At 43.0% G+C, this 13,616-nt stretch overlaps 1 protein-coding gene across 14 annotated transcripts in view; it reads left to right on the top strand.

Annotated features, from left to right (window-relative positions):
* Positions 1–13,616, top strand: part of Cdkl3 (cyclin dependent kinase like 3) — an 87,839-nt gene that overhangs the window by 1,914 nt on the left and 72,309 nt on the right. For 2 of the 14 annotated variants that reach the window (XM_059270502.1, XM_059270509.1), the window contains exons 1-3: positions 1,864–2,087; positions 2,726–2,905; positions 8,863–9,057. In XM_059270502.1, coding sequence (XP_059126485.1) covers positions 2,741–2,905; positions 8,863–9,057 — 360 coding nt within the window. In that variant the 5' untranslated portion in view covers positions 1,864–2,087; positions 2,726–2,740. Of the gene's footprint in view, positions 1–1,856; positions 2,113–2,722; positions 2,906–8,862; positions 9,058–13,616 lie in introns of those variants that run through there. The other 12 variants (XM_059270514.1, XM_059270511.1, XM_059270507.1 and 9 more) reach the window with 11 other exon arrangements.

Here is a 13,616-nt window from a genome sequence, read left to right on the forward strand (position 1 = left end):
AGGCAAACGTGGGGTTATATGCAGTGAAATGCTAAAGAGACTGTGTTGTTGTTTTGTTTTTTCTTTTCTTAAATCTCACTCTGCTGCTTATCTAGTAATTTATAACTTAGAACTGGATGGGATAGTTTGATTTTTCCAAAATGAATTTTTTTTATTTATTTATTTTTTTTGGTTTTTCGAGACAGGGTTTCTCTGTGTAGCTTTGCACCTTTCCTGGAACTCACTTGGTAGTCCAGGCTGGCCTCGAACTCACAGAGATCCGCCTGGCTCTGCCTCCCGAGTGCTGGGATTAAAGGCGTGCGCCACCACCGCCCGGCCCAAAATGAAATATTTTGACATACTCCATGTACTTCTTAAAGCATTAGAGGGCAGAATGTTAACAAAGTCTACATCATTTCTTGATTAGGAGGCTCGCTGGAAACCTACAACCATAGTCTTATAACTTAATTTTTTTTTTTAAACAGGGTATGTGTAGCTCAGGCTGGCCTGGAACTTGCTATGTAGACCAGGCTGGCCTCAATCTCAAAGAGCTCTGTCTGCCTCTTTCCAAAGTACTGGGATTAAAATGGGCATCAGTGACTTTGTAGCTTTGTGAGTTAAGAGATGCCAGGAACTCAGTCTGGTTCATGCTTTGCTCCTTGCAAATATTTAGTTCATAACAAATAGTAAATGAACAGAGCATAGTATTGTAAGACTTAATTATGGCATTTCGTTTTTCAAGACAGTGTTTCTCTATGTAACTGTCCTGGCTGTCCTTGAACTTACTCTGCAGACCAGGCTGGCATTGATCTCAGAGATCCTCTTGCCTGCCTCCTGAGTGCTGGTACTAAAGGTATGCACTGCCACCACCTGGCTGACATTTTTTTGGGGGTGTGTGTGTGGGGGGGAGACCAGGATGGGACGGACCTGAGGACAATGACAGGGACACAAAACAAACCCAAACCAGGTACCCACCCCTCCTTACTCTCATGCTCCAAAATCCAAGCTCTAACAGGATAGACAGGATAGTAGTAAAATGAGATGCATCTAAACTGTTTTTTAAAAAAGCAAACTAGTTTCTCGTTTTTTACATACACTACTCAGCACACTTCTTTGTGCACATTCATTTATTTTTGTGTGTGGGTGAGAGGACAAGTTGGAGGAGTTGGTTCTCTTTCCACCAAGCAGACCCAAGGGATTGGTCTCAAGTCGTCAGGCTTTATAGCCTTTTCCTACTGAGCTATCTTGTTGACCTAGTTACTACTATCACGGTTAAATCGGATCTCTAGAAGTGGAGCCTTTTAAAAATCTCTTCGGGTTATTTAAATGTACATTCCGAAGTGCCTTTGTATATCACTCAGTCCAGTGAATTATTTGCTCTCCTAAAAAGTGTTGCGTTTCACATATATTGAGAAAATTTTTTTTAAAGGACTGCTAGGGCTGGGGGCATGGTGGCACATGCCTCAAAGCAGGCAGATGAACTCTTGGCCAGTCAGGGGACTAGTGAATGCTGAGTTTGTGGCTTACCACTGAGCTATGCCCTCTGCCTAAGAACCATCTTGTCCCTGTTTACAGATCAGTGTTGACTTTGAGGTCGAAATCAGGTGTATGGAATATTAATGTAGCGTTGGCAAACTGTAGTCACACGGGGCTTTTTGGATCAGTTGTCTCTACTGACAACCTCTTTAGGACGGGGCACAAGCAGGTGACCAGCAGTCACCCTGGCGACTAAACGCTCTTCTTTCCCACTGCGCACGAGCCCTTGAGGGCGTTCAATCTGCGACAGAAACCGCCTCCCCCACTCTGCAAACACGCGGGACTCCGGCACGTCCCCTCTCCACGCCCCGTCCCGTCCCCACTTACATCTAGCTTCCGCTTCGTGTCACTTTCCCTTCCGGGTCGGGACCCCAGCGATTTCCAGTCTTGCGTACCGCGGTTCGAACGCCCCCGGCCCCGCCCCTGCCCCGTTGCCAGGGCATCCGGCGGCCCAGAGCCGGCAAGGTCGGCCAGGAGAGGAGGCGTGGTGTCCCGTGGCCGGCTGGGACTTCGTGGAGCCGAGCCGCCGGGACTACAGGATGGGCTGAGGCGGCAGCGGCTCTCAGGACGAGGTTGACAGCGAGAGGCGCGACTCGGGTCGGGGTTGCTGAGACTGGGGGTTTGAGGAGTTGAGGAGAGGGAGGGATGCGTGGGCGTCAGCAGTACCCAGATGTTCCCACGCTTGATGGACCGGAGCCTGGAACAAGGGACCCGTAGTGTTTGTTAGTTTTTTGGTTTTTTTGTTTTGGTTTTTGGTTTTTCAAGACAGGGTTTCTCTGTGTAACCGTCCTGGCTGTCCTAGAACTCACAGAGATCCACCTGACTCTGCCTCCCAAGTGCTGGGATTGAAGGCGTGTGTCACCACTGCCCGGCGCTGGTGGGACTTTTTAAACCTGGCTTTCGTTGTAGTTGCTGTTCTCTGAAAGGGGACCTCATATTCTAAATCCCGTATTCTAAAAGGATTCCTGAATTAAGCGCGAATCAAATCTCCCTTTAATTTCTCAGTCCCCAAATGCCTGATTAATGCGGGACACTGTCCCCTGTGAAAGTTGGACAACCCAAGAGTTCCCGCAAACAGGCTGTGCTATAGCCAGCTCTCCTGGTTTCTGTTCTTATATCTGAAAGTAGGGGGTTATCGACTCTATACATTATCTAGCTTGAAAAATTTAAAGTATGAACTTTTAACATTTTCTTTATTTCTGTGAAGCAGAAGCCAGGCTTGAAAATGGAGATGTATGAAACTCTTGGAAAAGTGGGAGAGGGAAGTTACGGAACGGTCATGAAATGCAAACACAAGGATACTGGACGGATAGTGGCCATTAAGATATTCTATGAGAAACCAGAAAAATCTGTCAACAAAATTGCAACAAGAGAAATAAAGTTTCTAAAGGTTTGTTTCTTTTGCCTTTTATTATATATATATATATTTTTTATTTTTTTATTTTTTTTTCCACTGGTACTCCACTATGAAGCCCAGGCTAGCCTGGAACACTTATTTTTTTCCAGTGCTGAGATTACAGGCTACATGACAACCCTGGGCTTCTTTTGCCCTGATTGTGTAAGTCGAGAGAGAAATTGTTATAGAAGAGTAGAAACAAAATGTGTGAAAGAACATTTCCATTAACAGATATACTAAGACCTGCATAGAGAAATCCTCATTGTCAACAGTTCCTAATTTTTTTAGTGATAAAAGATCTGTGTGCTTGTGTATAACAGAATTATGATAATATTGTGAAGTCACTCAAAACTACTCAAGTTATAATAACTAAAGAGGTCCACTTTGTACAGGGGATTGTGGAAGAAAGTAAGACTAGAAAGAAGTAAAATTTGTTCCTTAATGACTTATAACTAGGCAGGAGGGTATATAAAAGTAATCCTGAATAAGAGTGACTCATGCTGGGCCAGAGAGATGGCTCTGTGGTTAAGAGCACTTACTGCTCTTGTAGAGGGCTCGAGTCAGTTCCCAGGACACACAGCAGGAGGCTCACAACTGCCTGTAATTCCAGCTCTCAGGGATCCTACACCCACTTCTGGCCTCCAGGGATACCTGCAAGTTTGTGTGCATAACCATATACCCACACAGTTTTTTTTTTCAATGATTAATATTAAATTCCACAAATTTCTGTTTGGCAGGGTAGGTTTTTTTGCAGAAAGTATGGTACATTCTTGTCCTTGAAGGATGTGTAGAATTTGGGTAAAGTGGAACTAATGCTGAGTTCCAGGTTAGTGGAACAGCATTAGCTCACAAAGACTAAAACAGACAGAGCAAGAGTGGAAAGGAAAAGTACAGATATTGCCTATGAGTTTTTTGTGTAGAATTAGAAAGAGGTGTGATTAGTGCAGTAAATTGGAAGTAGATTTTTAAAGCGTTTTAGGCTAAGAAGTCAAAACTTGGTTTGGGAGCTTGATTTGTAGTGGTTCAGTTGGTAGAGTGCTGGTTAAGCATGGATGAAGCCCTGGGTTTGATCCCCAGAACCACATAAAACTGAGTGTATGCAATCCTGTCACCATCCTCTGCCATGTATTGAGTTCCAAGCCAGCTTGGGATACATGACAGCCTGTCTCAAAAGCACAAACCTGATTGTAGAGGGAGGTTTTTCCGGTCCTGCCTGGCCTTTCAATCGGACGAATCTCTCCCACTTGCATCCCGCAGCTGCTTGGTCCCAAATAAACACACAGAGGCTTATATTACTTACAAATGTATGGCCTATGGGTCAGGCTTCTTGCTAGCTAGCTCCTATAACTTAACTCAACCCATTTCTATTAGTCTATATGTTGCAACGTGGCTGTGGCATTACCAGTCTGTGGGCAAATTGTTGCTCCTTGGGCAGCGAGCTGGCGTCTCCTCTGACTCCACCCTTCTTTGTCTCATCTTCAGTTGAGTGTACTCCTAACCTTATCCTGCCCTGCCACAGGCCAATGCAGCTTTATTCATCAACCAATCAGAGCAACACATATTCACAGCATACAAAAAGACATCCTGTAGCACCTGATTTTTTAAGAGCTGGAAAGTGAAGGTCGAGTTCATTGTAAAGAATTCCTGTTAAGTATTAATCTCCAGTGCTCTGTAGAATGTATCAGAAGACTGAAATCTAAAAGGGTCTGATGAGAATTTAATTCAGGAGTCCTGCTATGATATCATGAGTCCTCTTTTAGAATCCAGCAGTATAAATGGTATATAGAAAGGAGTCAGACGCCTTTGAAGTTCTGAGAATGCTGCAGTTGGTGTAAGTTGGAAGAGAAAATTGAGAACTCGTTCAGTTTTGGGATGTTGTCTTGGAGATGACTGGAATATTTAACTAGAGACTGTCAGGCTTCTGCAAACAGCGACAGTATCAGGAGAGACCAGGGCACTGCAGGTGTGGTAGACAAAGAACTGAGGAGGTGAAAGGGGTGTGAACATTCCTTGGGGATTGGGTCCAAAACTAGAGGCTGAAAACATTGCCTCCTAATACAGATGTTCTATTTTACTGGAATCTAGGTGCTGTAAGGGTTCTCTCCTTGACAGTGGAGTTCAGATGTTTTATATGTGATGAAGAATACAACTATTCTTGCGCATCTTTATCTGGTATAGAAGAAGCATTTTCTTTCGTTTTGGTTTTCAAAACAGGGTTTCTCTGTGTAGCCTTGGCTGTCCTGAATCTCTCTCTGTAGAACAGGCCAGCCTCAAACTCACAGAGATCCACCTACCTCTGCCTCCCTGGTGCTGGGATTACAGGCATGTATCACCACTGCCCAGCTATTGTGTGTTTTTTAAGACAGGGTCTCACTAGCTGCCCTGAAACTTCCTATGTAGAACAGACTAACCTCTAACTTACAGCGAGAGATCTGCCTACTTCTGCCTCCTGAATGTTGGAATTAAAGGCCTGTGACACCATTACCAAGACACTTTACTCTCACCGACTTAGTTGGGATGTCCCAGCTGCTTTCCCTCTCTCCCTGCCTTTCTTCCTTTAAAACATTTTTGTGGGGGGCAGGGAGCGGGCTTTCAAGACAGGGTTTCACTGTATAACATCCCTGACTGTCCTGATCTCGCTCTGTAGACCAGGCTGACTTTGAACTCACAGAGATCCACTTGCCTCTGCCCTCCCAGTGCTGGGATTAAAGGCGTGCCCACCACTGCACACCATCACTGTGCCCAGCTACAATGGTTTTCAGACTTAAAGATTTTCATTTCATGTCTATGGGTGTTTTGCCTGTGTGTGTTTGTGTTGTGTTGGTGCAGTGCCCACAGGGGACAGAAGAGGGTGTCATACTTCCTGGAACTGGAGTTACAGAGCTGTGAGCCTGAGGGTTCAGGACCAGAGCCCTAGGGGCTGGAGAGTTGACTCAGCAGTTAAGGGTACTTGTTGCTCTTCCAGAGGACCTGGGTTCAATTCCTAGAGCCCACATGGTGGGATTTGATTTTCTTTTGTGACCTCCCTGGGCACCTGCATGCATCTGTGTATAGACATTACATGCAGGTACACTCATACATAAAATAGTAAAATAAATCTAAAAGAACTAGAGTCCTCTGGAAGATCAGCCAGTTCTGTTAATTGCTATTTCATCTCACTGTATAGCTCAGGCTGGTCTCAAACTCCTCCTCATTCTGCTTCAGCCTCTGGAGTCCTGGGGTTACAGGCACATGCCACCACATACCACTTTTCAACTTAACATAATCTAATAGGAGATTTCTTGCATTTGCTAATATTCTTAACCTAAAATGATAACTCAATTTTAACTAAATTTTCATGGTAGACTCTGATTACCAACAGAGCAGTTAGAATATCTGTGGAAAGATTGTCTAGTAATAGAGAAAAATATAATTAAATACTTTTTTTTTTTTTTTTTTTTTGGTTTTTCGAGACAAGGTTTCTCTGTGTAGCTTTGCGCCTTTCCTGAAACTCACTTGGTAGCCCAGGCTGGCCTCGAACTCACAGAGATCCGCCTGGCTCTGCCTCCCGAGTGCTGGGATTAAAGGCGTGTGCCACCACCGCCCGGCATAATTAAATACTTTAAAAAAGAAGTTCCTGCTGTTTTTGTTGGCTCCTTACTGCCTCCTAAAGACTAAGGTCTGGAGAGATGGCTCAGCTGTTAAGAGCACTTCTTTCACAGATGGCTCAGAGCCATCTGTGACTCCAGTTCCAGGGGTGAGCACCAGGCACGCACATGTGTACAGACATGCCTGCAGATCAGACACCTGTACACATAAACAAACCTATCAAAACTATAAATGAAGACCAGACAAAGCCAGTCATGTTCCCTAGCTGGGACGATCTTTTGGTGTCCAAAGCACTTCACCCTTCACTGTCCCTTTGCGGCTGCCAGTGTTCTGTTGCTGCAGCACCGCACCAGGGCATCTGCGGATCAGGGAAGTTGAGAGCAAACAGAGGAAAGGAACCTGGCATTGCCTTTTGGCAAAAATTTCTACCAGTCATGTTTCAAGGATTTTAGTTTCCGTTAGTCACAGGAAAGTGGAAAACCTGACATTGCACCACTAGAATAAAAGCATTTAAAAAAAGTTGTAGTTTGCTAGTGAATCTAATAATGAAAATTCAACTCATTTTTATCCAAATTTAGAAATATTTTTGTTAATTTAAAAAAGCAGTTAAATATTTCAGAGTTGATTGTAGTAAGGACACTAGTAGCTTATTGTGCATAAAATGTTAAGCTTCATTTGTGTCCTACACTGATACATGGTAATTATTTAAAAGCATTTGTTTTGGGTATGTGTTTGTGTGAAGTGCACGTGTACCTGGATGTCAGAGGTCCATGTTGGGTGTCTGCCTCTTACCACTCTCTACCTTATTTTTTGAAACAGAATTTGTCATTGAATGTGAGGCCAACCATTGAGCTAGGAATGGCCAAGCAGTGAGCTGCCCCTCCATCCACCCATCTTCACCTCATTCAGTGCTAGTTACAGGCACTCACTGCTGTGTCTGGCTTATCTGTGGTTGCTGGGGATTGAACTCAGCCATCTTCCCAGCTCCTTAGAACTGTTTTTGACCATGGTTGTTGATAGGAGTACAAAAAGGATTTTTGTTTTCTTTTTAAATGACTTCTCTAATTTTTGTTTGGATGAAATAAAGAGCTCACTGTGTTGCCCAGGCTGGCCTCAGATTTATCTTCCTGTCTCAGCCTCCCAAGTAGCTGAGACAAAGGATGTTTTGTGGTTTAGTAGAATTGTAGAATAGACAATGAATAAAAATACCATAAATATTTGCATATTTATGTCATTTCTGTGGTTATAAATTACTTCACATATTTGAAGTTTTTAAAAACATTTTGATATTCTTTTGATTATCAAATGAATTAATAAATGACCTCTAGAACTTATGGTTTATTCTCTAGCATTTAAGACCAAAATTAGAGAGTATGTTGTGTAAATGTATAGCACATGCTTAAAATGATGTTTGAAATATATGCTTGGGCTGGAGACATGGCTCAATGGTTAAGAGCAATTGTTCTTACAGAAAACCCAGGTTTGCTTCCTAGCACCCACATGGTGGTTCACAGCCATCCTTAACTCCAGTTCCAGGGTATCCGACATCATCCTCCTCTGACCTCTGGGTGCAAGGTATGCACATGGTGCACATATATACATGTAGACCAACACTCATACATACATTTTTAAAAAATGTGAAAATTCATGCTCATTTGAAAACATGAGGACCTTAGGGGCTAGATATCTTCAGCTCAGCCTGTAAGAAGATCTCAAGTTCAGTTTCCAGAAAACAAAACAAAGTGCAAATTGAATATGGTGGCTTATATCTTTAATCTCAGCACCCAGTACTCCAGAAACTGAGACAGAAAGGTTATGAGTTCTGGTCTAGCCTGGGATACTATAGCAAGCCTTTGTCTCTGAAAATCGAAGTAAGAACAACAGCTACAAAAATAACAAGCATGAAACAAGGTCCATTTTATTTTATTGATTGAGTTTTATTTGTTTTGTTTTGAGACTCTGCCTAGCCTGGAACTCCCTATGTAGACATTGAACTCAGGGATTGGCCTGCCTCTGCCTTCCAGGTACTGGGATTAAAGGCTCATGCCATTTATGCCTGGCCCATGAAGTCCTCTTAAATTGTTAAGTACAAACCAAATTAAAAGATAGCAAAAACATTTCTTATTGCATTGTGGTACATTAGTTCTAAATTATTTTAATAAACAATCATGCCAACATGTCTCACCTTTACAGAGAGCAGGAAATCATTTACAGTAATTTGTACACATTAAGAGTGTGACAGATCATTTGAGACATTTCTGTTGAAAGAAAAGAAGTTGAAACTTCCTTCAAATTATATAGGTGTTTGAATGAATTACTGTTTGAAACAGTTTTATTTAAAACTCTGTTTCTTTTGTTAATAGCAATTTCGGCATGAAAACCTGGTCAATCTGATTGAAGTTTTTAGACAAAAAAAGAAAATTCATTTGGTATTTGAATTTATTGACCACACAGTCTTAGATGAGTTACAGCATTACTGTCACGGACTAGAGAGTAAGCGACTGAGAAAGTACCTGTTCCAAATTCTTCGAGCAATTGAGTATCTTCACAATAATAATGTAAGTGCTTCAGAGAGAGCCCAGCTGGGACGGGTGTGACTCACAAGTGCCATTTGAATAGTTCTATTTTTATGAAGCTTGTTAAGATTTTTCTCTGTATAATACTAGTAGACTTTCTGAAAATGAAAAGGGGGAGATTGCCTTTCAGTTTATTTGCAGAACCCCAAAGCTTTTATTTAGTACTTAGTAATTGTAATGACAAGGTAGACTGAGTCTGAGGTACTGTTAGTTTTCCATAAGCTGTGACCAAAACTACTGCGAGGACAACTTAAAGGGAGGACTTACTGTTTTGCCTCATGATTTCAGAGGTTTCAGCTCAATTCTCTTTGAGCATCATGGCTGCAGGGGCATGAGACTGTGCTTGTCTCGTGGTAGACAAGGAACAGAAAGAGAAAGGGTCCCAGACAAGGTATATTCCCTCAAGGGCATGCCCTGGTGACCCACTTCTAGCTAGACACCCTCCTGAAATTTCCCGAGCCACCTCCAACAGCAGCAGCAGCGGGGATATACCCTCCCATGAGCCTTTTCGAAGGGGACACTTCACATCTAGTGAGTGGCAGATGCTAAAAGCAGCGTCAATGAAGAACTTGAGAAATGCCTCAGAATGTTGAAAGTCAGAGGTTTGGGGTCTGGGTGGATATTAGGAAAGAGAATGGCAAGTCAGTGGATGCCTTTAGGAGAAGAAGGCAGAGTAAAGTGTCCATCACTCAGTCTGTAAATATAGATGGATAGATAGATAGATAGATAGATAGATAGAGATATAGAAAAAACCCAGCTCTTCTGATTACTGTTTTAGTACTGACTTCAGTAGTATTTAAGTAGTAATGTAGCACATCAGTTTTTTTTGAGACACAACTTCTATGTAGTCCTGCCTGTCCTGAAACCTGCTGTGTAGACCAGGCTGGCCTTGAACTCACAGAGATCCTCCTGCCTCTGCCTCCTGAATGCTGGGATCAAAGACATATGCCACCAAAGCTCAGCCTAGCTCAGCAGTATTTTTGTGGCACTTTATTTTTTTTTTTCAGATGGCTGTGCTTTCTGGAAAGTACATATAGTCAGGAAATAGCAATAAATTAAATATCTAGGAAAAAGTCATAAAATCCTCAAAAAATAGTTTTGTTTTGTTTTTTGAAACAAGGTTCTCAGTGGGTAGTCCAGGCTAATGCCAAACTCACTATGTATTCCAGCCTAGCCCTAAGTTCTAGGTCTTTCTGCCTTAGACTTTAGCATACAGGGATCATAGTGTGAGCTGCTGGCTTGCATTTCAGAGATCATTTTGTTATGTAGTTGATACTGGTAGAGCTGATTTCTCAGATGGTTTCTACTGCTTCGATTGGCTAATAATGCTGCATATTTCATGGCTTTAAAAAATATTGTGATAGCAATTGGAGTTCACATGGTGATGTCCTTGCTAGCTAGATCTGAGAGGAGGCAGTTATGAGGTCATCAGGAGCATATAGAGCTGGGCCTGTGGTGCACACTTGCACTCATCTGGCCAAGGCAGGAGGATCACTGCAAGTGCAGGCCAGCAGACTCCGTAACAAGACCCTGTCTCATGAAACAGCATGTACAGTCTTAAATCACGCTAACCAATGTTTTCACCACACGTTATCTCTGAAAAACTACATGATTTGTGGAACCCGAGCTAACAGCTTCATAATTCCACACCCTGGAGATTTAATGTTCTTTGTTCCACTTGTTTGTTTTGAGAAAATGTCTCTCACATAGTTCTGACTGTCCTAGAACTCACTCTGCAGACCAGGCTGGCCTCAGACTCACAGACCTGCCAGCCTCTGCTTCCTGAGTGCTGGGACTGAAGGCCAGCACCAGAACACTTGTCAAGACTTAACCTTTTAAGCTTCCCTTTCTTGTTTGTAAAGTAACACGACTTTACCTCACCGACTTTAAAATACCAAATAACCAGCCAGGTGGTGCTCGTGCACGCCTTTAATCCCAGCACTCAGGAGGCAGAGGCAGGTGAATCTCTGAGTTCAAGGCCAGCCTGGTCTACAGAGTAAGTTGCAGGACAGCCAGGACTACACAGAGAAAACCTTGTCTTGAAAAACCCAAAATAAATAAATAAATAAATAAAAATAAAAAATAAAATAATAATAATAATAATAATAAACAAAATAGTCTGTAGCTAGAATGTGCGCACCCCCCTTCACACACACACTCCAGGCAAACTGAAAGTGTAATGCATGGTGTCTCCAGGGAGTGTGGGACAAACAAACAGTAAAAGTTTGAGGATGAGGTAAAGTAAGTTGGATTGAAATGTAGCTAGGAATTCATTAGAGAAGTGTACACAGGTTGCTACTGAAAGATGGAAGTCGACCTGAGTAGGGGACTTAAGACTTGAGTGGCGATAAATCAGGGAGGAGGAGACATGATTGCACAGTTGCCCTGGACAGGGTTTGCTCCAGAGCGCACACACGTGCACACAAAACAAATGAAAATAGATAAACATTTTCAAAGTCACGAGGGACAGTGAAGATGGCCCAGTGGGTAGCAGCACTTGCTGCCAAGGCTGGCACACAACTCCTGATGTCCTCTCACACACTGGCACACATGCATCCTTCCACACACACAGACTCACTGAAAAAGGAGTGTCATGGTGCTCTCCTTTAATCCCAGTGCTCTGGAGGCAGAGGCAGGCGGACCTCAGACTGGTCTGTATAGTTTCAGGACAGCCAGCACTTCAAGTGAGACCCTGTCTCAGAAAACAAAAGAACGTCATAATGAGACCCACTATTTCATACAAGTGCTATATGCTCACAAAAAGGAATAAATGAGTAAGCTGATTTAAAGGCTGTTCAGCAAGTACAGTGTTGGCATCTTGGAAATACATCTACTGAGTTACTGTGTGCTGTTTCCTGATTTTTTTTTTTTGCATGCCCTTAAGTTTTTGTTGAAAACAGGATATTTAAAATAATGTGGCAATTACAGAAACCAGAGTTTTCCATCCCTCTCTGGGCTTAACCCCCCACCCTACACACATCCCTGCTAAGTAGATGTGGCTGGTCTGGAACTCATTATGATGATCAGGTGGCCTCTCATTTGCTGAGATTCTCCTGCCTTTGTGTTTCCAAGTGCTGGCATGATAGGAAGGTGTGAGTCACCAGACCCACTCTGCCTGGGGTTTTTTCAGGTTAATTTTCCTGCACTTTAAAGATCTTTTTAAAAAAAATTTTATTTATATTTTAGGTATGAGTGTACTGCATGTATACCTTTATGCTGGAAGGGGACATCAGATCCTATTACAGATGGTTGTGAAGCACCATATAGGTGCTGGGAATTGAACCCAGGTCCTCTGGAGGAGCACCAGCGCTCTTAACCTCTGAGCCATCTCTCCAGACCCCACTTTAAAGTCCTGAGTCTGCAGTCTTCGTCATGTCTACTCAGTTCAGTGGTCAGCTAATGAGAGGACGGGGTTTTTAAGTTAGCTTGCTTCCTTTTACTTAGTCCCAGTGTCTACTCTCAGCTCCAGGAAGCTGATAACCAGTTTTGTGCTTATAGATAGGCTTTTGCTGAAAATTTCTTATAAATAAAACCACACAGTGAACAGTCTTCACCTTAGTGCAGAGTCCAGAGTCATCTTTGTTGGGACGTGTATTGGTGCTTTGTTCTGTTTAGATGCTGAGTGCTACTCTGCTGTGTGGATACAGCACACACCAGCTGGTGGTCTTTTAGCTTGTTTCTAGCTCAGGCTTTCTGAATAATATTGCCGTCAACAGCTTTGTTTTATTTATTTTGGTGGTGGTGGTGGTTTTAAAGAAACTGCCACTGGGCGGTGTTGGCGCATGTCATACCATCAACACTCAGCGCTCGGGAGGCAGAGGCAGGCAGATCTCTGTGAGTTTGAGGCCAGCCTGGTCCACAAAGAATTCTAAAGAAACTCTGTCTTGAGGGGGAGAAGAAAAGAAAGAAAGAAACTGCCCAGCTGGTTTCCAAAGTGACGGTATCATTTTGGTTTTTTGGTGCTGGAGCTCTGACCCATGGTCTTATGCATGCTGAGCGGGGGCTGTACCCAGCCCTGTGATTGTCACTTTTATTGTAGCTAGTGTAGTAGCTACAATGGCAAAGTATACTGTCTCTATTCACAGATAACATGTTCATTTACATAGAATATTCCCACAACAAAATTTTCTGGATTGTAGGATACAAGATGAACATTCCTATATTTCTAAATCCGTTGTTTTACTTCCTCCTCTCCCCTCCCCTCCCCTGCCCTCCCCTCTCCTTCCCTTCCTTCCTTTTTTTTTTTCCCCCCCCAAGACATGATTTCTCTGTGTAGCCCTGGCTGTCTTGGAACTTGCTCTGTAGACCAGGCTGGCCTCAAACTCAGAGACTCTGCTGCCTCTGCCTCCCAGGTACTGGAATTAAAGATATGTGCCACCACTGCCTGGCTGTTTCTCTATACATTAGCGGCAAATAATCAGAAACTAGAATTTTTAGGGTACAATTATGGCCTGGTAATATCGATTAATTGGTGGAATGCTTGCATGTGCTTGGTTTGATTTCCCCCCCAACACCATATAAAACTTAGTGTGGTGGCACAC

The sequence above is a fragment of the Peromyscus eremicus genome, chromosome 8a, assembly GCF_949786415.1.
Source record: "Peromyscus eremicus chromosome 8a, PerEre_H2_v1, whole genome shotgun sequence".
NCBI classification, from domain to species: Eukaryota; Metazoa; Chordata; class Mammalia; order Rodentia; family Cricetidae; genus Peromyscus; species Peromyscus eremicus.